Below are 25,571 nucleotides of genomic sequence, written 5' to 3'. Positions count from 1 at the left end.
TAAAAGAAGGCGCTTGGAAAAAAAAAGGAAGCAAAAAACCCCCCCTCTTATTCCAAGTATTTCTAAAATGCTATCAAAGGGTTTTCAACAAGTTTCAAGTACAAACACAACTCATCCAAAACATAACACTGAATACCAGCAAGAAAACCCACCAAACCTACAGTTACACACTTTTTTCCATGACAGTAGCATCACGGCAAGGCAGCTTGTCTAGCAAATGACCTTGTCTTTCCTCTGTTCGCTAATGATTCGTGGCCATTATGCCGGTCCGGCTCTTTGATTTCTCAGGCCTTTCCTGTACAGCATGATGAGCTTCTCAATTTGGGGTCATCCCAGGAGACAAAGCCTTTATGAAGCAGAACGTCTAGCGTTTGAAGCCCTGGCCCCCGGCCTCACGGCACAGTGTTGTAACACATGAGCTCCCATGCTGCTCATTGAGTCACAGAGATATTATTAGAGACAGTGGACAGAAAAACAACACCTCTCTATTTTCTTTGGGACTTTCACAACAAGACCTCTGGCCTTCTTCTTGACAAATGTCAGTATTTTTAAAAAAAGACATCTGTATTTAGCACTACATGTAACATGAAGGTAGAAGTTATTCATAGTCTGACTACTCATTTACAAAGAATGTTGAAATAAAATTTTTACTTCACTTCTTTACCATTCTTCAGCTTGATGGTTAGAAGCATGTTATTTAAGTTTTTCTCATCTTTTTGAGTTGCAAAGAAGCTGTACTAAGTAGGAAAATAAATCAGCTCATAAGCAGATGACTTGCTGACCAAGGAGAACAACTGCACACCAGCACCTTTGCTAAACCAACATCTTTCTATCCTGCTGTGATTAACCTTGTTTGACAAACACAGCTCAGGTCAGGCTGCAGGGACCTGTGTGTTAAGCTTCGACCTGCTATTAGAACAACACAGGATTATATAGCCGCTCAGGTGCGTTCTATTCCTCAAATTCAGGTTCACTGGAGCAAATCTCCCATCAGATAAGTCAGCACAGAGCACGGCATCAGGTTACATCTGTATGCAAAAGTAAATATTGAATTATGTGGAAAAATAAAGAAATCCTATTAAAACCTTCCTGAAGGTTATAATGTTCAGTTTTGGTCATAAAAATGTTTTAGAGAGGAGTTGATTCAGTACTGAGTAAAAGTCTGTATATCTTCCCAGAGCTCAGAGCTTCAGCCAGTGTCGGCTCCCTCGTTGTATATTGACCACAGGCTGATCCTCTGGTCCTTGGACCCAGCAGCCAGCAGTCTCTGTCTGGGGTCCTGGTGGTCCGAGAAGGCCACGCTTAGCACCATGTCAGTGTGGTACTGAAGCACTGCCAGGGGTCGCAGCTTCTTCCAGCCGAATAACCGCACCCGATGGTCCCAGCCCGCTGACGCCAGGAGCTTACCGTCTTCCCTGACACACAGCTGGGAAGCCCCAGGGTTGACCAACGTCACACAGTCCTGGAGCTGTAAAAGGGATGGATGAGAAAATAACAGCAGGTATCAGAACCATGTATGAAACATGCATCTGAAACACCTTTACAATACAAGCACTGTCACACACGATGACTTTTATTTTTGCTGCACTGATTTTACTGTATAAAGGCCAAGGCTGCTGAGTACTACTGCTACTGCTGAGTAGTAGTTTCACTGTAGTATTTGTCAGAGAAATCTCAAACCAAATAGAAATGATAAGACACACTAATTAGGTCAGTAAGTCTGAGAAACTGTGCCCAACACAAACAATGACGGGGAGAGCCAGCTCAGCTGATCTGATGACTGAGGTCCAAGTGTGAGGCTGGATGTCTATTGAACCTGGCCGTAGACGCCTGGGACTCAATCACCAGCCACAAAACATTACAGCACGAGGGCCGTGAGTATTTGGTTTGGAGTTAGGGAAGCCTATTCTTAAAGTGCGACAGGGCTTTGAGTTACCTTTGTCACAGTTTGCGAGAGAGAGAAAGAGACCATCTCGCTGAAACGCTTGTTTGCAGAGGCCTTGTTGCTTTAAGCGCCTCTGATGAATTACATTCACACTGAAAGGTCTGGTCAGCGGGAGAAGAGACCCGATAAATACACTGTTGTAACATCTGCCTGCTAAAGATTAGCCACAGCTCTCTCCCTGTGATCTACAGTGTCCCAAGGACTGTTTCTATCTCTCTAAAGGGGCAACTTTCTGACATATTATAATGAATGGCGACTAAGATCGCTATCTAAAGGGCTGGTGGGCATTCCTGAGGAGCGAACGTGCTCTTCCTGCAGGGTAAGGATCTCTGCTGGATCACTAGATGGGACATAAACATCTGGATATGGGAGCTGAAATCAAACTGGACAGCGTAAAATTGACTTCATAAGTTGTGTCTTGGGAGACTAATGGCCTTGGATGGGAGGAGACGGTGGAGAATTTATCTGCGTGCTCCTGTTCCGGGAGGGAACCATCCACAAGCTGCATGTGGAAAATATAAGCCAGGTACTCATAGCCCAAGTGGATAAAGTGGAATGCAAGGGAGCGAGAGAACAGCGAGGAATGTCATTGATCAAAACAGAGTAAGAAAGTGAAGTTCAGAACAGGCAGTGAGGCGATTTCTTTTCTTTTTTTTTTTTGGTTAATCAAACAAGCACCACTGCTGGTACCACTAGTGTGAAACAGACAGTGGTTGGATAGACCAAACAAGCCAGATACACTGATACAAAGAGACCTGGGGGGTGAAAGATTGTTTGGACCTTTGTTATTACCTCAAGAATTTGGTATGCCACTACCTCTCTCCATCTGGTTTGCATTACAGGCCTGATAATGATGGCTTTAAGTGTCTGTTTTTGTTTGTTTTGCTTCCCATAGTTTGTGTCAGGAAAAGACATTTGTTTCATTAAAGGGTCAGTTGTAAGCAGTAAATGGCTAATGATGTAGTAATGGTCACTGAGCAGGGCTGGCTCCGTAACTGTTTTTACTTTCTACAGTCTGAGGAAGAACAAAGAAAAAGAGGTGAGAAAAAACACTGTTGTCCTGTGATATCATTTAAAACTACTGATGCTCATGTGCAGCTATGCTGGTTCCTAAGCTCCACTGATCACTGTTTACTCTGTGATTTCAGGCAGCAGTGGTGCTTAACAGTAGCAGTACTGAAACAGTCAGTTGATTATTTTATCAATCATCGATAATCATCAATTCTGAAAATCAATAAATCTTTTTGGATTGATTCTTTTGTCAAAAAAAAATTCAAGCATGAGCTGATTCTTTTAGTCAGAGCCACATAGTACAATTATTTCAATATTATTAATATAACTTAACATAATAAATCATTATTCATTGTTGGTGTGAATTCTGACGGTAGATCTGATCCATTATGTTATCACATGAGGATGTTATTAACTGGATATTCACTGTGATAGTACACAATGTCTAGCAGAGAACAAAAGACTTTGGAGCAACCAAACCTTGGACAACTTGACAGGGAGTGGTGGAAGAGTCCTTTGGACACAGGCACTCAGGTCAAAACCAAGAGTTGATCCCAGTATCTTATTGATTTCTTGAAGAACATCTGACCATTAAAAAAATATATATATTGCAGCAATCAAATATACAACACATATATGTCCTATCTTCATGCTTACACTTAGAGCTGGTCTTTAACAACTGGGGATTCATTTTTTTATGCTCCACTGGGGAAATCTGTGTATGATTAAAGCCATTATTTTAAAATGTATTTCATTACTACTCAGGTAACCAGTTAGCTCTGAACACATAATATCCCAGTCACAATCATCTGCTGAAGAACCCAAATCCTCTTCCCACACACCAGGAGTCTGTAATATCAGTTTTAGGTCAGAATAGATAAAGGACAATCGTAAAAACAGAGTTAAAATGATGAGATAATCAACTGGCTGACTGACAGAAAATTAAACAAAATTCTGGAAATCAAAAATAGCTCCAACATTTTTGGACAATGCTACGGCTACCTTTTTCCCTGTTTCCAGTGTTTGTGCTAAACCAACCTAACCAGCTGCTTCATATTTACCGTACAGACATGAAAGTGGTATTGGTCTTCTCAAACTCTGGGCAAGAAAGCACACGCAAATACGCCAAAAATATATTGGTTCCAGGTTGTCAAATGTGAGTCTTTGTTAAGTTTTCTTTTATAGTAAATTGATTATCGTTGGATTTTGGACGGTTAGTTGGACAAACATGAAGTCGTCACCTGGGAAAATATGATGTGCATTTTTTTTTGCTCTTTATGACATTTCACAGACTAAATGACTAATCTGCGAACTGAGAAAATAATCAGCACAGGAATGGATAATAAAAATGACAGTTAGTTGCAGCCTTTGACAATGTTTCTCTTTTTCTTAAAAAGGAAAATTGTCTAAATTATAATTCCACAGCAGCAGAGAGAGCTACGCCACTGCTGAGAGAATACCAAGAAGCACTGCATTAACCAGGCCTCAATCTGTAATGAAATCCATTAGCTCTAACCAGGGAGTCTTGGCTCGTTTTACTGGACACCCATTTTTCTTCCCATTGCTTCCTTACTATCTCATCATAGACGCAGTCCGTCTTTGGGCTTCATCGTTCATTTTTTTTTGTTGTTGTTTGAACACTCCTTCCTGGATTGTGTTCCAGCATGCAGACACACACAGATTCACAGACACACAGACACACACAGCAGGCTTGCTGCCTAAACGCCAGCTTTCTCAGCTGTCAGGAGGCTACCAGCTCTGCTCAGCAGCTGGGCCCACAACACTTGGTGTGGGTCTATGACAGATCCAACACAAACGCTCACTTCAGGATCCTCGCTTGTAGCATCTCACCGACAGAGGAAACGTTCAAAAGGAGCATCCACTTGGCAGATCTCACTCAAGCCTTGCTACACTTTTCTCCGTGTCTTTCCCATCAGTCTTGGCACCAATCTTGGCGTTCACGCTGATCTACTGAAACGTCCCATCATCGCTCACTCACTCACTCGAGCCAAGCGGCTGGGAGGCTTTTTGCAGGTATTTCTGACACACCCTGTCCCTGAATCACACCGAGCAGCGGGGAGATTACAGCCTTTTGTCACCTTGCCTGTCAGAGTCTGGTTCCGGCTGACAGGAGACGGATGTGTCAAACAGGTGAGCAGCAGTCTCATCTGAAAGGTGGGGGTGTGGGGGTCATTCAGTGAAAAGAGCCATAATTTTTATGACAGCCGGCTTGGACACACGTTCGTCCAATAGCAGACTGAGTTTGAGCCTGATGTGACCTGACCCAAAAGTCAGGTCACGTCAGGTCTGGTTGACAGGTACAAAAATTCAGAGAAGACATCATGCAGGTGAGTACTGAGGGAGACAGTGGGTATATTTTTACATTGTAGTAAAAATGAGGACCAGGGGTTTCACCTGCAGAGAACTGTCATCAGTCTCAGAAATAGCTTGCTGTCAGCCATGCTTGATTTGCACTGCTAATCTTCCTCTGTCTATACCTGCTTTCTCTTTCTCCAGTCCATGACCTCTGTCTTTTTCTTTCTTCTGGAGCAACCCGTCACGGCACATGTCAATACATTTGAGTGGCCGCCTAAATATATGTCCATCTGGCTTAACAGCTTGTAAACCCTAACACCCACGCCCTCATAGTCTCACCCTGACACATTCCCAAAAATGCATGCTAGAAGGAAAGTAGAAAAAAAAAAAAAGTGCTGAAGATGATGCCTCATGACTATGAAAAGATCTCAGGCCAGCCAGGTCAAACAGCAGATAAAGGCCTCTGGGAGCCATGTGTAATACATTAACCTCCATTCCTGAGGCTATCTGTCTTTATCTGGCCTTGATAAGCTCACTTCACAGCCCTTCAGCTTCACTAAATCATAACTGCACTGTGTTGTGTCACATTCAGTTTCCCCTCCACTTCACAAAAAGCATCTATCTGCCTTGCCAGCCAGTTCCACTACACTGGACTGTATCGCAGGGGTAATTTGTGGGAAGTGGGATGCTGTGGCACTTATAGCCTCCTCAGCCTTTATTGCAGCCTCCCACTGTGAACTACTGTTCCCTTTACTGCAGATGTGTTTTTTGTTTGGTTAAGGGGCCTCCAAGGTTTTGATATTTTTATTACCTCTCACGGGTCGTCCGTCAGGACCTAGGGTCTGGGTCCGCCACCCGGCATCTCCCCCCCCACCCCTTTACTGCTGCCACACAAAAATACTTTTGTGGGAAGAACTGAGGATAGCTGTCTGGACGTCACACTGAGCTGCACTTCAGGATAATTTAAAAGCCCCTGTTGGATCCTTTCCTTCTCCTTGTGCTTTTTTCCTGTCATCCTCATCCTGGATTACATGCTGAATCAATATTTTGTTGCTTGAGCAAAATAAACCAAATAACCACTCTTCTCCTGTTTTTGGTATATTGAATCAAATCCTTCTTGTGTTTTTCTAGACGCATTTTCAGGGTGGAAAAAAAACAGGCTTTGCAAATATTTCTAATTCAAGCATTCATTTGTAAAAAGCCTTGGAAAGAATAATACCCCTTCACTGTGCAGGAGTGTCCTATATCAGCCTCAGGTTCCCCTCGGCTCTGATTCATGGGGGTTGGCTGAAAAATGGGAGCATTCCCTTTTGCTCATGAAATCAAGAGAAAATATAGCTTCAAATGAGGCGTTAAGTCTCTGAAGCGATGGCTGTTATGTAAAATAAATTATGGAACAAATCTGATTTCGTGCAGCAGAAGATAGTCTGGTCCACTTCCAAGTATTTTTGTGTTTGTGAGAACCTGTATGTGCTGTGTTTTGAAGGTAAGTATTTTGATAGCATCCTGTTCAGGAGGAAAGTTACTGATAAGTGAACACGGATACATTTCTGTTTCATTACGATGCAGTAATAAGTAAAAGGGGATTTTGTGATGCACTTTTTTTTATCTAGAACTATTTCTATTACCCAGACCTAATGTATGACTGAGTGTCAGAGTGTATCTGGGTGGTTAGACTTTGGAGTGACAGCCCCAACCTGGCCCTTGGCCCCTGGCCCTGCCAACACTATGTAACCAGCGGCTGATTTATGGCCCCCGGAGCCCCGCTGAGCCTCTTCCTCTCTGGCCCCTGATGTTTTCTAAGAGAGCCCAGAGAAAGGCAACACTTCGCTCCTCCCATCTCCATAATATTTGATGGCATTTAGCTGACTAGCTTGTGCAATTAGTTAGCAGGTAAGGGGTTCAGGACCTTAACCAGGAGACACTTCAGTAGGTCACATGAACATTATAATGGTTAGCCAAACACGGGCACTTGTACCCCAGGGGGGCATTTCTGCAATTGCCCATGAGAACCTGGAAAGACTATAAAGACAACAATAATTATAGTGAAGCTGGCAAAACAGCTGATTTCATTTGATTAAAAAAAATACACACCGAGTCATCTGTAACACCTGAACACTACATTTTGCACTATAGTAATGTAATGTAGTAATGGACAGATGGTTCAAACAGTCACCCAACAGTAATGGTTACAACTATAATGCTAGAATGAAGAAATAGCTTAAATGTTTAGTTAAAAGTAAGAAATAAACAATGGAAACTGTTCCCTAAAAGATAAACAGTTTGAAAGTACTGGAAAAACTGAAAAAACTATAAGTAACAGATAAATGGTTTTAAAAGAAAAGTACAAGTAATGTTTTAATGGTTGAAACAGGTAGCTGAAAGTAATTTATAAATGGTTGAAATGCCCCGATTCAACCTACACTTCAGTTCAATTGTACTGAAATATTATCCACTGTTCACTCTGCTTCCACAGGAATTTTAGTACACTGCACTGTGTATTAATAACTGTCATATTAACAGTTTTAAGTAACAACCAGTTTAATATGAATTCAAATCTGGAACATGATGGGTGGTGCCAGTGAAGAGGTATTTTAGTTCCTCTGACGGGGCCGTGGGGGTTCCTCAGACAAAAAAATTAATTATAAAATAACTTAAACACTACTACGCTCTCTGAGCCTGTCCTGTGCTGACCTGCAGGTTGTTCTGTCTGTCCAGCATCCAGGAGGAGAGTGTCTTCTCAGAGGAGCCCGATATGCCCCTCAGACGCTTGGTGTCAAAGGTCAGGCACATGACAGGTTCAGGGTGGGCTTTGGCTTGGCTCAGCTTGGACCTCTGGGTTACGTCCCACAGCAACAGGGAGCCGTCCTCGTATCCAGCCAACAGGAGAGGCCCGGGACCCGGGTCTGGCTGCAAGTAAGGGAGGCCGATAAGAGAGAGGAGGAGGGACAGCAAGATGGGAAGAGAGAGCACAAAGAGCAGTGTGAGGTAAGATGTGAGATGAGAGCCATGTAGTAAAAACCACACAAACCGCTGCCTGATGCTGGAAGCTGAGCAGAGCAGAGGTTATCATCCTGGAAGCTCCCGCTGACACTCGGAGGAACGCTGTGGCCTCCATTCGTCAGCCTGCTGCTCTCTCTTTCCAGCACTCCATTACACCACTCCTCACTTTACTCCTCATCTATATTACTGAGCCACAGACCTCGCTGCCGGAACACAGAAATATAAAATACAGTGAAGTAGATGATTGCAAAAATACTGTTTCTCATCAAGTGTAGTTTGGATTTAGATTTTTTTCCCCATGATTTTCAATTCATTCCAAATTTTCTATATTTGTACATCTGCAGTCCATTTCCTGAGATTGTAACTTATCCTTAATATTACTGCTGCACATTTTATTTTTCAAGTTTTACAACAAAAAAACCTAATAAAAAAATAAAAAAGATTTTACAGTACAAAAATAAAAGACATTGTCTAGACAACACTAGAACTGCAGCAACATAACTAATTTATTTTCTTTATCAGTTATTATTTTTTAATTATTAGATTACTTATTTAGTTTACATAACATTTTCAAATTGCTTCTTTTGGTTGACCAACTGTCTAACCCCCCAACATTACATAAAACAGTAAAACTGTAATTTCTACATTTACATTTTCATAGATCAAGACAAACTAATGTACAAAAAAAAACAAAACAAACAAAAAAACCCCACTACAGTCTTGATTCATCCTCATTTAACCCCAGGATATTGCAGATCCAGCCACAATGTTTACAACTGGTGAATCCATCAGAGTAAATCTTTCAAATAGCATGAAATGAAATGAAACCAGGTGCACAAACAGGCATCAGACACAAATCCTAAACCACATTTCCTCTGGTAAATATATACAAAACAACAGTATCAAGCACAATTGTTCTATTCATACAAAAAAAAAGAACAGTTAACAGTATAACATTTAAAAAGAACGATCAAGCATCGCCATCCCACTGGTGCTGGGAGTCACTTCTCAGTGCCTGCTATCTTCATCTAAATGAGTGTGATCAGATGGGAAGAGGGAAGTTGTGTGGAGAGATAGAGTGAGCTTGTAAATCGCTTAAGGTAACAAGAACATAAAGGTGAACTGATAAAAACTGGAGGCCTCATATATCTTTACACTGCTGGAGGGAAGAAAGGAAGGACTCAAGGAGATAGAGAAGGGAAGGGTGAAAGAAGAGGAGGGAGGGACAACTGGTTGATCTGACCTCCATCCTGCTCTCTGGAAATCCTACAATTCCTCCCCGTACCATGTCTTTTGCTACCTTGACCACACCTTTTCACACCCACCTATGCCTAGTACCCAAACAATGATTTTAACTTTTTAGAAGACGTATGAATTCCCAGCCAAGATGGATACTTTGCACTGACTCGTACCTTTGCTTTAAAACACCATCAGGCCCCCAGAAAAAGCACGGTGCCCTGCAGAACCAAGGAGGGAAAGAAATTTTTTCCATATGTGCAAGGGGGCCACGTCTGCCATTTAATTCATCCATCTTAAAGTCCTCTTCTCACTTAACGCTCTATATTTCTCTTCTTTCAGCTTTAAACAAATTATAGACAGAGTCGTGTATTCCTTCCAAACACATCACCCAGGACGAACACTAAGGGATTATGAAAACAAATAAAAACAAGTGAAAATCAGTGGCCCCTGCTTGCCAGCAGGGCCCGGGCTAAGCGTTCCAGGCTTGGGGCCCACCGTTTCACTTAAGTGTAGGACCTCCTTGATTGATGATGTCATGGGTCGAAGGTCGGGGAACCCTGGGTAGACACCTAATTCATTATATCCTCCGCAGGCCTTTCTACAAGAGGGCTCTCTGCTGGAGTGGGGCTGGGGCTCTGGGAGGAGATTCATCACCAAAGAACAGCTGGAAAGACAGATGGATGGACGCTAGTTGGAGAGAAAGGGCCAGTGGAGAGAGCAATGAAGCTAGGCCTTCTCTGCATGGCTGTTAACACGTCACGTGACCTCTGCCATTTTTTCATAGCTGTATTTATGGAACACACTGAAGTACAATGACAAGGCAATTGTGCACATAATGTGCCTTAAAATATATTTTGATCAGTTATCTGTGATGTAATTCTGTTATTTTAACCAGTACCATTATTAACAATTCAACCATTTCAAGCCTGTAGGCTGTTCCTTTGACATGCCTCCAGTTTGCTGGTCACGCTGGTACTTTGTTCAGACCACTATGGTCCAGTTAAATGATCAATGTGGCCTCTAGAAGAGTCAGAACTCCAGTGACTTTCACACTTCTGTTCATTTATTTCCTTTTCTCTTCTTCTTTTAAGCCAATCACATTTGGTGGAGAGAGGGATAAATTCTCCCTGCTCATGAGGTAACAAACAATGCAAAGATGTTGCCTATGGAGAGACTAAAACAGGCTCTAACAAATAAAGACGAAAAGAGTTTCCAACCGTAAGACAAATCCAGACAGAATTTATCTCTAACCAGCTTTTTGCACGGGTTGCAGGTAAATGATTTTCATTATAGATAAATCTGAAGATAATTTTCTCAATTATTCCATTAATTGTTTGGTCTATGAAAAAAGAATTTATCCATTACAAAAAAAATCCTAAAGCTCAAGGTGTTGTCTCCAAATTGCTTGATTTGTCTGACCAACAGCCCAGATATTCAGCTTTCCTATCATATAAGACAAAGGTAGAACAAGGTCCTTTCTTAAAAATGACTTTAGCATTTAATCAACTATCAAAAATAATTTCCAATTACTTTTCTGTTGATCAATCATAATTTACTCGAAATTTTAGATTTATACAAACCCATGTTTTCACTATTTCTGATTCTATGAACAGATCCTGGCAACAAAGTATATAGATTTTTTTACAGTACATACACTTTTTATGCTCGTCCTCTATTGGGAGCCATTAAACTGAGTCAAGCTGAGTTTTCCTTTGCACCAGAAATTGAACATAATTTGAATATTTTGAAAATAATTCTTAAAAAGTTTAACATTTGTCATTAAGACAGGGTAGTTTATATCTGTGACTGTGAGCAGATTAGATTGCTGGTGTGAACAAAGACTCTCTCTCTCTAGTGTGTGGAAGATGATTGCTCTAACAGTGGGAAGGAAAGGGAGCTGCAGCCTTACATCAGTTCAGTTCAGTCTATGGCTTTGACTTAATAGATATGAAATGACAATATTAGGTTGTTTTCCAACTTGACCTACTCCGATGTTATTGCTATTTGTCTGCATCTTAATTCTGAAAGTCAATTTTGTTCTTATTGTGTTTTGTGTAATGAGCAACTTTTAGACAAGCTGAGGGAAAGAACTTTAAAAAGTTAAGTCAGTGACAATAAAGTTTTCACTAAATCAAGCCATTAACTATTATCATAAGCACTCCATTATTGTTACAGAAGCCCCATATTTATTTAGAACTATTTTAGTTAAATGAAAAAAATAAATGCTCAAATACAGCCACAAATTGATATCACAGCCCCCCACAAACACATACTGGTTAAATACCAGTCTCCATGTAAGTGATCTAAGGTGTATCCATTTTTGTGCTTATGGATGTGTGCACAGCACACATCCATAAGCACTGTCCCTGTCAAATAAATGGACCAATAAATAAATAAATAAAATCTGAATATAACTGGAGAGAAATATGTGTGTGACATCCTGAATACATTATTATATTCAGTAAACACTTTCATGTCACTTCCTTATGTGGTAAGTTCCTCAAAAATCCTCAACAACCAAGAGACCAACAGCTTGTTTGCTGATGTGGCCGCCACAGGCCCCAGGCAGGCACTGATTCAACATAAGGAACCAATCGTTTCCTCCGGTTTTTGTCCCAGTCCACCATGATGTCATGGCCACGAGGCAGCAAGGTGATGAGCTGAGAGTGATGGATATCTGTATAGGAACATTTCCTTTTCCCCGCCAGCCTCTGTTCACATTAAAAGCCTTGCACATCATACATCAATACTGTCCCCCTAGCCAAGCCCTACATCCCTGCACAAGTCAAACCCACATGTGGAGATACTTTCTGGAGCTACGACGGCTGCTGTATTGTTCACCACTTCACAGCCAATGAGGTACAGAGAAATCAGACAGCGAGCTCTGTCACCTTTTAGCCATAGCTCAGCATTTGTACTAAAGACTGGGTGGGATTTTGTTGAAGGGAAGCTGAATTGAGAAGAAAGTGAAGTTTAACACTGCATTTAATTTGTTCCATAAACTCCAGCAGAGAGGGCTTACAGTCCGACAATAAATCTGTTGGTGAGTCTGTCTTGGAAATAATGGAGGATAATCACTTCTCGTCTCAATGGTGGGAGGAAAAGAGGGAGGGGAAGGTGAGAGGAAAGACAGAGAGAGGAGTTAATTGTCAGTGGCTTCTTCCTGGAGTGTGTGTGTGATAGAGAGAGACGGGGTGGAGAGAGGGGATGATGGTGTCAGCTGCTGCCTCCTGCTGTGTGAGGTTAAGGAAAACAGTGGGCAGCATATGAGCATTTGATGTGAAAGACAAGACGAACCTTTTTTTTCTTCTGACTGACAGAATGTGTTTCTAAATATCCTGTGTGTGTGCATGTCATAGTGTGTGAGAGAGGGTTTACAGTACACACTGGGTTTTCAGTCTTTTCACACTGCTTAGATGTCTCCAGTCGCTCCAGTCAGTGTAACAGATGAACATGCCTCGGCCTTGAGAGGAATCAGCCTGAAATGATTTAGAATCACCTGGGCCCTTCGGCTTTGAAGTCAGACAGCTGCCTGTGCTGTATTACAATGATATTATATAATTTATAATGATATAATTGATCATTATGTTTCCTGGCACTCAACACTGAGCCAGCATTGGTTCATAAATCAGATGATGAAAGGTGGGTGTAACTGTGAAATCAAAGGAAAAGAAAGAAAAACACAAACACAGTGTCAGCAGGCGCTGTGAGACTCTAACATGTCTCTATAATAATATCACAAACACGATGTCAACTTTTATGGCTTTTGTATTTGACTTATTAAAGCTATTCTAATTAGTATTACAGGAAAACGGGACTGAATGTGCACAGGCCAGCATCTTGCCTCACTCTGGCCTTAAAATGATAAGCTGTCTTTTGATTTCTGTTGCCCGTAAACTGCACAGCCCATAAAATTTATTCAAACCATCCACAGTCTTGCATAAGACTAAAAGCCCGGCTCAGTCCCTCCCCGAAAGCCCCAAACCCAAAGAGTTAATAATTAACCATGAAAATAATTACAGGCTCTCGTTAATGGCTGGAAAATAAAACTTTCGACAGCATTTACAAAACAGAACGCAAACTTTTTGCTCGGATCAGATTGGATGTACCGCTGCAGGCTGATATATGGCTGTGAACCCCCAGCCCTTCCAAACGCTCTAATTACAGTGCTGGGACTCGCTGCCAGCTGAGAAGAAACGCTTGGAAAAATGGCCCAGGACGAGTCGTTGGGCTGTAAATCATGTGCCACGTCCCACATGTGCATTTTTGTTGACTTTTCTATTATTGCGTCTTGTTATGGGCAGCTGGCCAATCAGAGCGAAGCAGGTAAGTATAGAAAAACTACCATTTAAAACCAAGAGGAGAGAGAAGGTAGAGAACCTTCTGCTTTTGATAGAGACTGCCAAGGTGAACTCGATGAACTTGACATGCAGTTACAGAGGGACACAAGGCTGCTGTTTAGGGTTGAGGTTAAAAAAAAAAAAAAAAAGCAACAATTTCTGTTAAAAAGGCACTTGAGAGGACTGCCTGGTGCTTACCTGCCACAGTTTGACGCACATGACCATCCCCAGCTTTGTGTCTGGTACCAGGGTGCAGACTGGGGTCTTACTGGGCAGCTCAACAATCTTGATCTGCAGAGAACACATGACAATTAGATCTTATAGCTGGGTCTGTTCACTTTCTACATCTATGCTAGCAGCCCTCTGAGGCTGTGCTAAGGCACAGCTTGTCTTTGAGCTAACATCAGCATGCTAACCTGTTCACAACAGCAATGTAAAGTAGAGCTAAGGCTGATGGGTATTTGATCATAAACTAAGGTACTGGACAAATTAAAATCCTGACCTGGTGCTAGCATGAAATGAAGACTCAGACATGAAAACTCACCAAAGTTACTGGGAAACATGAAATGTCTGTACAAAATGTACCAGTCCATTTAGCAGATATTTAACTAAACAAGTGAAAACTTGGACCATCTGGTGGTGGCTGGATTAAAAGTCAGAAGATCACCACATTCAGTCAGCTTCATCCACTGGGAAACATGGATTTGCAGTCCATCCAAGTTGTTAAGATATTCCAGTCCAATGTTGCCATCCCTACAGATTTCCGTGTCAGCATGTTAAACTGCTTTGCACAGCTTCGGCTCAGGTACTTTGTATCACCCTTGGTTCTGTACTTATGCTTAACCCATCTGTGATCCTTTGCCACCCTGCTCTACCCCCATCCACCCTCACAGCTTGGAAAGCATACCTAAAGACACAAGCTGGCACACTTTCAAAAAAAATTTTTTTACACTTTTACTTCTTATATCGTAATGTATTTTTCTTCCAATGTATCTGTTTTCATTATCAAGACCCAGTTACAAACACACACACATACTGCAGTTGTGCATATGTCTACAAGCTGTCTGCCAAGCCATGATTTGCTTGTCTTCTGAATTTAAATAACAAAGCTGCAGACTAAATCTTTTATTGTAGTTCAGGACCTCTGTGGATCAGAGTGCCTCCAACCAGCAGTACAGCACAATCCATCAGTGCAAAGCAGCCGCCCCACTGTCTATAATAAATCCTGCTAAAGTCTGACCCTGCGACATGAATGGTGTTTTCCTGCACACGTTGGCACTGATTCTGATAAAATACACAACCTAATGAAGCCAGTGATAAAGTGTGTGCCTGTGTGTGTGTACCCACATCACTACCAAAACTCATTCCTTCGACTTCCTCTGTGCTGATGATCCACATATTCATCCTCATTAGGCCTCAGATTAAACAGCCCTTTAAGGGAGTGATCTGTATTTTAGCGCTAGGCCACATCTGTCCTGCATGTTTACCTCTGCGTGCCTGACAAAGAGGGCCTTTAAGGACTTCTCTGTGCCTCAGGTGATCACTGTTCTTGTGTGGCATCACACTGCCCATAAATAAAACACCCACACTATTAATTAGTGTTTCTGCCATGGCAGCAATCTGCTGGCAGGAATCTCACTGTGAGCAGTAAACATTAAAACCGCCTGAAATAGCTCATAAGGAAACTGTTGTCTGTTTTCTTGGTTACCTATCTTACTATCAACCTACCTTCACACTGCTTATACCATTGTGCATATATTGTGGCAAGTACACATGTATTGTTTCTCGAGGGAATTAATTAATGTGGGTGTTTGATTTGTGGATACATGATAAGCATCTGTCTTGGCCAGTGATGTCTGTGGAATGGGGTGGGAAGACAAAATCGGCTGTCGCCTGTTTTGGTCTACCTTTCTATTGGATGTGTGTGTGTGTGTGTGTGTGTGTGTGTGTGTGTGTGTGTGTGTGTGTTTCTGTCTGTCTGTGTCAGTTGGGACAATGGCATTATTGAGGTGCTGGGAGTCACAGGCGCCCTGATGCCTGGCTTGCTGAACTGGGGTTAGCAGAGGCACGTTTGGCTGGATCAGGTGACCGCTCTGTCCCTTTCAAGTGTGGCTCCTCCGCAGTGGAACAAGTAACATGAATCTAGAGGCAATAAAAGATGGCTGAATCGCTGGCTGCCCTCTCCCCATCCTGCTGCACCACTCAGACACTGGCCCCACACAAAGCCATACAGACTTGCGGGTGTTGTGCATTAACTTTGAGACGGATAGAACGTGATTTCATTCCCGTGCACAACCAAATCGAGCCTGTGAAACTCATCAGACAAACACACACTCTGACTACTTTGAGAAGCTTTAGGAGCAGGAACATCCTTTGTTGGTTACCGTCTAAAAAGCACAGTTACACTTGTTTTCTTTGGCCTTCACAGGGCCATTAGCTTCTTCAAACAAAAGCATTCAATGAATGGCATGTTACTAGCCACAGCCAGAATTAACCGACATTTAGCTGGTGGCTGGTATTAAGTTCCTATAGCTTGAAATGAGCCCGGTGACTCATGAGATGGCTGGTTTGTTAATGATGCTGTTTAGATTGCTGTTTGACAGCTTCTGGCAGCAAACTCAATGTTCCCATGTCACATTGAGTCATGACACATTCAGTGACGATCAGCTAAAAATATTATCTTCGACACCTGATTGAATTCAAGCCATTTCACATTGATGAATCAGATCACACGCAAAAGATGAAAGCAGAACTGCAATAGGAAAAGATGACAAGACAAAAAAAACTTGGGACTTACTAACTTACTAAACAGTACTAAAAGCCACAAATATGTGTCAATGTTTAACGTCAAACAAGTAAACTGGCAACAGCAGGTTTGGTCAGGTTCATACACGTTAGCAGTTTTTATACTCAAGGCAGACTGTTTAAACAATTTACCATCCAACCTCCACCTGCCTATAAATCCAGATGTTATCGTCCTGCTGAACACAGAACAACATGTGCCAGTGGATGCTTTGATCTTGAGTTTTCTTGGTTAAATTCACTCAATTAAAGTGGAACATCCTCCATAAACATTTAAAGGTTAACAAACAGCAAAAGCTTAAAAATGAGGCATTTATAAAACCCACAACCCTTAACTCAAAATTAAAAATGCAACATTTTGGCAGAAGTACAAATGTGAACTTCTAGATAAAACACTGAAATCTTGCAGCTTTGGTGATGTTGCATGAATAAAAAAAACATTCGCTCCATCCATTTTTTTTTTTACATGCACTTACCCACTTTCAGGGCTGCAGGGGGCGAGAGCACATCCCAGCATGCACTGGGTGAGAGGCAGGGTACAAGTTGCATTGGTCACTAAATCATAGGTCGGCTAAAGCACACGGACACAGACACATTCACACTCACAAAGACAGTCCTGATTTCTAACCTCCTCTGTCTGTTGCCCAGCAAAGGCCAGCAGGTACTTTCCGGGACTCGTCTCCAGCAGGGAGCACTGACAGAATCCAACGCTGCCGGTCCACACAGAGTCCACCACCTCACTACGGCCTTCTCTCAGGTCCCACAGACAGACCTGCATGTCCCGTCCCTGACTGTAAAGAAAAAGGGATTTTTCATAGCAATGCACATATGTGCTTAGAGAGAAGTTAAACAAAGTGAGAACCTTATCAGAGAGCTACAACTAAGGCATCAGCTATCCTGACCTGATGAGGGCATCTGTCGACTGCAGCGTGCTGACCCAGGTGACCGAGCTACCAGAATGACCTTCTACAATCTTCTCAGCCCTCCTGCTGTTCAGGTTCCAGATATGGATGGCACCCTTCCCTGATCTGCAAAACCCAACGGGATACTTTATGAAGGATGTTTACATTACTCATACAGTACAACGCATCACTCATCACCAGAGGTGGGTAGTAACGAGTTACATATACTCCGTTACATTTACCTGAGTAACTTTTTGAAAAAAAATCACTTCAGAGTAGCTTTACTGCACCATACTTTTTACTTTTACTTGAGTAATATTATTTTGTAACGCTACTCTTACTTGAGTACAATTTTAGGCTACTCTACCCACCTCTGTTCATCACTGCCCTACTCTCACCCATACATACACAAAGAAAATAACAAACATGATCAGATTTGCTCTGGTTTAAAAAAAAAACAAATACCAAAATGACATCAAAACTCTTGCTACATATCACTTGCAATAAAACAAACCAGTTGACAAGTATATGTCTCTTATGATGGACATGGTGAGGCAGTTAATTAGTAAAATTCCCTAATATACTCATAACAAAAAGAGAAAGACATAAACAAAAACAAATCTCCACTGTTTGAGCGAGATGAAGCGTCAAAATATGAATATTGAGATAAATGACTCACCCGGAAAATAGGAGGGGAGTGCCCCCCCCACGGCAGCTAAAGTGGAGGGTGTTGAGGGGCCCGCCAGCCCCCCTCAGGGTGTAGATGGGGGGTGGAGTGGGACGAGACATCCCTGAGTCATGCAATCAATGTACAGATGCAAGGAGGTGGCAAACGGGCATCATTACATCCACTGGAACAGAAGACAGGAAAAGTGAGTTACGATATGAGTGACTTCTGTGACTGATTTGAAGAAGCGGAAAAGCAGCAAACGCAGTCTGAGGTTCAGTCAGTATTACTCCAACAAAAACCTTTGAGGACACTATGTCACTCAAGCAGGAGTGATAAATGTTCCACTACAATCATTTGGCTCTACAATACGATAAAAGTTAACAGTAAGTCTAACAACCAATATCTACAGAAACCATCTCATTTTGTTTTTGCACAAACACAGAGCACAGGCAGAGAGCAGCTCCATTTTGCCTTGGAGCCTTTCTCTTCCACGCAGCAGACAGTTGTGTTTAATGCACTGTCTCTATTTTTTCCATTGTTAGTAGCTACAAACCCTGTGGCTCTCTCCCTCTCTCCTGCTTTCTCCGTCCTCCTCTTTCTACTCTACGTGATAACACCTCTCTTACTCAATACGTCATAAATCACAACCTCTGACAGCTTAATTACAGTAAACAGACGGAGACTCAAGCTTCTCACTCCTCTTGTGATCAACAGCCGTTGTCCCAAAGGCAGAGGTAAGAGCTCAGGCTTTTATGTCGTTTGTAGGCCGGGTAGCTGAGGAAACCCAACCGACCGCAGGTATGCTGCAAGGAAATAATGCATCAACATTAAGCTGCAGTGAAGTCACATGTGAGTGTCTGGCTTCAGATAGCTAATATCCATCTATTCAACCATTTTCTTAGCTGCTTAATCCCTTTCTATTCCACAGGAGGTTTAATATTCAGTATCCTGCTTACTCAGTGTTATGAGAAACAATGGACAACGACACTGATATTAACAACCCACTCAAGTAAAAGTGAGCAATTAACCTAACAATTTAAATAACACGGCTTGCTGGTTTCACTGGCAGACACCCCCGAGGCTAGCAAGTAAATTCCTCTCTTGCCAGGCTGAAATAATTTTTCTACCCAGTCATCTGCAATAACTTGTTCGCCTTCTCTACATAAGAATAAATCTTAAATGTGACTTTTCCAAAAACACCAGCATCAGCAATTCTTTAGAAGTAAAGTAGTTATGCTGCCTCCACCTTACAAATACCCTGGAGTCTCTGATCCCTAGTAGCGCTTGGAGCAATGTTTTTAAAGACAAGTTCACTATTGGATGGTACAGATTTTCATGATCCCCAGAGGATGAATCCTGCTGACTTTGGTGATCCCCTGGGTTTTCCTCTAGTGCCACCATATGCTAACACACTAAGCTAAGATGGTGAACATGGCAAACATAGTTTCAAAACATCCGCATATTAGCATTTATCTTAAAGCACACACAGGTGACATGATGCACATTTTGTCAAATTCCTTGTTTGTGTGCACAAACTTGGCCAATAAAACTGATTCTGATTCCTGTCACCTCTTTCATGCTATACTGCTGATCAGCAGTCCACTGTGGTAACATGCAAAGACATAATGCAAAGTGAACTGATAGCTAGCTAACATGTAAATAATGCAAGATTTTAAACTTTGAAAAAAAATGTTTGGAAATGTTTTATAAGAAAGGAAATGCATTCAGCAGGTTTTCCAGGTCTTAAAGATACCCCCCAGCCCCTCCCTTTTTACTTATCATAACCCTTGCCCCCTGCAATCAGCAGACACTGAAACTGGACCCCGAGGCATTCAGGAGCAGCTCATTTCAGGAGGTTAGTGGTTAAATTGTCCATGTGAACCTGTGAAGCGGAGAGATGGATCTCTGACCAGCCTGCCTAATTAAGGATACAACGCTGCAGTCTGAGGGACTCAACGCAGTCAACTCATCAGCTTCACTATGAATTTAATACTATAGAGATGCATTCTGTGTGTTTGCAGGAGCAAAACGGAGCATTTTTCACCATGGAAAACACAGTACATGCAGTACCTCCCAATATATAAAATGACCATTTGGTTTCTATTTGGAATGGTTCAAAGTATATGGCTGTTTGCTTAAGATCTCGAGCATTAAATATCCCACAAATCTCTGAACCAAACCAACAGGAAACCCTTTAGCCGACAAGTGTACAAACTTGTTTTTGTGTGGTATGAAGAAAATGGCAAAAACCGTCATCAGTGTTTCTCTGAGGGTCCATCAGTTAAGTTCGTCCGCCTGTAAATGGGTGGGTAAGGCTGCATTCCTGAGCCAGAGTCCTGTGCCTGTGTGCGTGCTTGACAGGGGGAAGCTCACCCTGATAACAGGTGGATTAAGCGTCCCTTATTGTCCTCTAGCAGCAGGCCTCCATGGAGCTGTGACTCATGGACACGGCAGCCTGAAACTGTCTGTTTTCATTGTCTCTAGACCAGAAGCTGTAAAACTTTCCACTGGTAATCACAGCTTGCTGTCAGGCAAAGACAATACTAGGGGACAGTGATGGAGATGTCACTTTACAGGGCTCGAGGACTGCCAAACCAAACCTGCATCTGGAAGATGAGCATAATGGCCACTTTTACCCGCCACTATTTTCTCAGTGAACTGCTCCTTCTGTTTTTTAAGGCGTCAGAATTTGCAGGCGCTGAATTGCCCCCAACAATGGCTCTGTTGTGATGGCTACATGTGAGTCGCCCACAAACCCAAATACAAACATCCAGGCAGCTCAGGAAGGGAGAGACAGATACTGTAAACAAACAACACGGTGGCAGGATGTCACTCAAATCTATTTGCAAGGACCCTTAAATTGCTCTCTGCTAACAGAGAGAGGCAGACGAACAAACAATCAAGCCAGTCACTTGTCAACCTTGTATGTTTGATATAAAAACACATCTCTAGTAAATGCAAAGCTCCCTGAGGCAGATGTGATCCTCGAGGATGAGTACCTTGTTCTCTTTAAATCTCCAAAATTCTCAGCCCCCTGCAGTTTAGTGAGTCTGTTAAGTTTTCATAAAGTGAACATTTAACATGTTCACAGGAAGATCTCAGATATTCCAGCACGGGGTAACAAGCTAGGCCTAATTAAACCTGTGTGTCGTGGACGGGGCATTATAAATCACACTGACTGATTAATATACCTGAGCTGAATATGGGAGCCAGTGGGAAGAGGCAAAAGAGGAGGATTGAGGCTCCTGCTGGCCCTGTAACAGATAAGACAGCTCGAGGTAATCTGACTCTAAGTCCATGGATAAAGGCAGTTTGTCTCTTCTTGGGCTGTCTGTCCACACCTACTGGGTAATTAGGCCTAATTATGAGAGAAAGGTCCGCTTCCCCTTCATGTTATTAAATAAGAGCCAGCCTCGTTCGCCAGGGATCTCTCAACACCAGCAAGGGGCTGGCGACCTTCAGATCAAACGCAGCCACTATCTGTACCCCCCAGCCCCCCACCCCTTCGACTGCAGCACCCATTCCCCTCCTCGGCATTGCTGCACATATGAGCGCTTGAGAAGGGAGGGGACAGAGAAGGGTATTCGTTATGATATGGGGCATCAAAGTTTTTTGGGTTTTTTCTTTTTTTGAGCAGAGGTGAGGGGGGAGTCCTGTCCACATTCCTCGCTTAGCTCTTTGGTATCATGTGATCGGCAGCTACCCACCTGAGCTGCCCCCTTGTCAAATTCTGCCATTCATAAATAAGAGCAGGGAGGGAGGGATATACTGATCACAGGAGTTTATTATAGAAGCTTTATAATGCCCCAACTTCACAGGAGCCATTATGGAGGCAAGATCCCCTGATACCAGCCTCGTCAAATATGAGATCTGAGCTGCATGATGAAAACTGAAAGTAGATTACACATAGCTCAAAAGCTGCATTCTAGATAGCTCTGCCAGTGAAAAGCCAACTTTATAAGCTATTGAACCAACAGTATTTTTTTTCTGTAACATCTCTGCCAGCAAACTTTAACTCATACCTCAGCTATTAGTCATTCTGCTGTTTATCACAGGCAGCAGTCTTATCTGTTATTTCCCTGCTTTTCTCTGTCTCGCCGAGAAGGCACTTCCACCTCACTGGCTGGTCAGAGGGTGGATGGTGAGCTGGCTCTGCAACCATTAGTCAGCCTTTCTGCCCTAACCTTCCACCAATAATCCAGATCCCTCTACGGAGGAAACCAACGTGCCAAATAGAGAACGAGGTCCATTATAAAAGTCCAGTTAGACAAACAACAGAGGAAGTGGTGAGGAAGACACACGCCCTTTATTGTGTCTTGGAGGGAGTATCTGGACTGGATAAACAGTTCAGTGTCAGATAGAGGCTGAAGTCAGACACAAGTGCACCAACACCCACTGTCAGTCACAGATCCAATGAGCGGGAAGAGGTGGCATTGTTCGCGTGAATGGCGTGAATGCTAAGCAGGGGCCATTGCAGATAAGAGCTCAATGCCTTGTGGGTGTCATTGAGGCAGGCACTGATGGAGCACTGTGTCAGGGGGTCCTGATTTAGGAGGTCCTGACTGTGGTCAACAGGTACCAAGAGTCTTATCTGTTTGCATTATCACCCATTTCCTCCATGAGGTCATTTGCCTGGACACTCAAGGATAAAGGAACACAAGAGGGTCGACAGCTCAAGTGTCATCATATGTCATCATCTCCACACATTTTGGGTGTGATGGCTTTTCGGATCTGTGGGGACTTTGCTGTCCATACGGCAAAGACATGAAAACAAGTCGATGCTGCTGTAATCCCAAAAGGACATCAAGCAACAGGGGATATAGAACAAGGAAAACAACAAGAGGTTACACTTTGTCAATCAGCTCAGGCCCCAGTCTTAAAACTGTCAGTCATCTTCAGGGGTGTGACAAGTGACTGCGGAGTGCTAACTATTTCTACATGGTGAACAGCTTACAGAGATCAGTCTGATTTTCTCCTACCAAATTTAAAAAGCTCTTATAATTAGGCAAGCTGAACAAAACTAAAACTAGTACAAATCTAAGTTGCAATTTTGTGCATTATCATGGAAAGATACAGTGAACGGGATATAGGAGCCTCATGATCAATTTCACAACTGAACAGCACTCACAGAATGCATACATCCACCAAAGCTGCATAATCCTTTAAACTGACTATTTTAATATAATAGAAAAAATAGAAAATACTTAGAATTTTTAAAACTGCATCTGGACTTGGATCTGCTTAAAAATACACTTGACAGACAACCATAGGATATGTGTGCCACCCTTCATTAACAGTGTGTGCAGAAGGTCAAGAGAAAATAAAATGCTTCTTTCAATGCCTAATCTTGCTTTATCTAATGTTGGCAGACACTTGTACAGTCGTGTGCAAAATCATCTGCAAACTACATACAATATCTTCCATATGATTTAGGAATGAAATCTGGTGTGACCGTCCATAAACAAGTTCATAAAATGTCTCGGGACTAGCTGTAACAGAACTTTATATTTAAGGAAAAGAGTATGTGGGAGAAGGCAATACAAAACGTTCTTGGATGGATTAATTAAGGGGGCTGGGGTTGTATTTACTTCTTTACACGACAAAAATCCACTAAATATATAATTTGCCCTGTGGTGGCCAAAACTTTGCATGCATTTTTATGTCACTGACCTTTAGTAATATGAGAGGCATCATACATTTGATCCACAAGTACCTTTAAAATAAAAAAAAACAGCCTTCAGTGCCACCCTCTAAAGTATATTCTGCTGGAACTTTCATTTATTTCTCATGTGTAGTGTAGCCTTCGGGTCATGAATCTATACTATACTGACGTTAAAAAAGGTAGAGTTTTGAATGGAGTTTGGTAGTTTTCGTTCCTCCATGAGAGTGGAATTTATCAGGGTGTTCAGAGCCATTTTGAAGCCAAAGCATTAAGTAACATGCTGGGCTGAAAACAGAAAAAGAAACACTGCAGTTTGTATCTTTAAACAGTTAACTGAAGTCAAACGGTCAGTTTAGAGATGTTAATTTCAAAAAGAAGGTTAGCAACAAGCTAGCAATGACCTACAACACCAGGAACAACTCAGATACTTTATCATAACTTTTAAGAATGTCAACTCTCGGTACAATATGGTCACTATAGTGACATTGGCTTTAAGAAGACTTGATAAAATACCATTCAGAGAGACACCGGCACCTTAGCAGTTCTCAGAAAGTCTCAGTCAGTCAGCTTTGCAGAGTAGGATACAAAACATGCGCCGGACTGGAAGGACCTCTATTTACAACGGCTAAGCTGCCCATGAAAGTGCCTGTACAGAAGAGTCGTCTCTCTCTCTCTCTCTCTCTCTCTCTCTCTCTCTCTCTCTCTCTCTCTCTCTCTGTCTCTCTCTCTCTCTCACACACACACACACACGCTCTCTCGCTTTGTCTTCTTCACTTTTTGTTTTATTATGAGGTGTTTATTTGCAAAGCGAAAAATCAAAACGCTGACATTTCGATATAAATAACTACGTCGGATACTTAAAGAGCGCCAAAGCCATGATACATATTGTAGTATCATCAAGATGACTGTAGATAGATTTTCACTTAAATGTCTATTTTCTATTAAATGGAACAGAAGAGGACAGATGGAATGGTGAATTTTACCACAAACATTTTGAGGATACAATTACCTCACATATTTTGTTCGTTGAAATTCCTACTATAATAATAGCTTCTATAATGGGCTACCAAACATTCTGACTGCCTAAAAACCATCAGAAATAAGTGATACTACATGAACAGGAGTGTCTTTATTTTTTTCAGCCTTTTCAGTCTAATAGAGAAAAAGAGACAGCGAAAACACCGGGCCTTAATCCACAGAGCACACAGACCCCTTTCATGGGAGTGCTGGGAGAGACCTTTATTTGTCCATTCCTATCATGGAGAAAGCGGGTTTCAAGCTCGGCTAGGTCTGAGCTGGAAGATTAGATGAAACCAGAGTGTTTTAAACCTCTTCTGTGGCCATGGATTAGAGTCAGACAGCCCCCCACCCTCCTGCACTCTGAAACGAAACAGTAAGTAGCACAGGTGGGTTTGAAACTTAAATAATCAATTTGCCCACACAAGAAAAAAAGCCCCCCAAATTAGAGGACAACTTTCACTTAACTTTTAAAGATAGGGAGGAAAAATTTCCATATGCATCAGAATTTATTTGGGAAACTCAGTGAAAATATTTGAAGGACACAACTTTGTCATAGTGTTTATGGGGGTGCAGTGCATTAATTTTAATGTACATGTGAAACCACTTAAAAACATTCTCACCTCCTCACCATACTGTACTCAAATTAGACTAAATGAGACAT

The 25,571-nt window shown here is 42.2% G+C and overlaps 1 protein-coding gene across 1 annotated transcript; it reads right to left on the bottom strand.

Annotated features, from left to right (window-relative positions):
• Positions 1 to 465: 465 nt before the first annotated feature.
• Positions 466 to 24,485, bottom strand: gnb1l (guanine nucleotide binding protein (G protein), beta polypeptide 1-like). The gene is made up of 7 exons (XM_041042107.1): positions 24,404 to 24,485; positions 18,238 to 18,409; positions 17,559 to 17,684; positions 17,285 to 17,447; positions 14,053 to 14,145; positions 7,967 to 8,182; positions 466 to 1,468 (listed from the first exon to the last, which is right to left on the bottom strand). The coding sequence occupies exons 2-7, from the start codon at positions 18,345 to 18,347 to the stop codon at positions 1,190 to 1,192; spliced, it is 987 nt and encodes a 328-aa protein (XP_040898041.1). The 5' UTR covers positions 18,348 to 18,409; positions 24,404 to 24,485; the 3' UTR covers positions 466 to 1,189.
• Positions 24,486 to 25,571: the final 1,086 nt, after the last annotated feature.

The sequence above is a fragment of the Toxotes jaculatrix genome, chromosome 7 (genome assembly GCF_017976425.1).
Source record: "Toxotes jaculatrix isolate fToxJac2 chromosome 7, fToxJac2.pri, whole genome shotgun sequence".
NCBI classification, from domain to species: Eukaryota; Metazoa; Chordata; class Actinopteri; family Toxotidae; genus Toxotes; species Toxotes jaculatrix.
This window is presented reverse-complemented; position numbering and strand designations above follow the sequence as displayed.

Excerpts from the sequence above, each read along its gene's own strand:
- gnb1l (XM_041042107.1), bottom strand. The coding sequence starts at position 18,347 with ATGTCTCGTCCCACTCCACCCCCCATCTACACCCTGAGGGGGGCTGGC. Across the intron at positions 17,448-17,558 it reads TCGACAGATGCCCTCATCAG|TCAGGGACGGGACATGCAGG; the intron begins GTCAGGATAGCT and ends TTTTCTTTACAG. Across the intron at positions 14,146-17,284 it reads CTGGGCAACAGACAGAGGAG|ATCAAGATTGTTGAGCTGCC; the intron begins GTTAGAAATCAG and ends TGTTCTCTGCAG.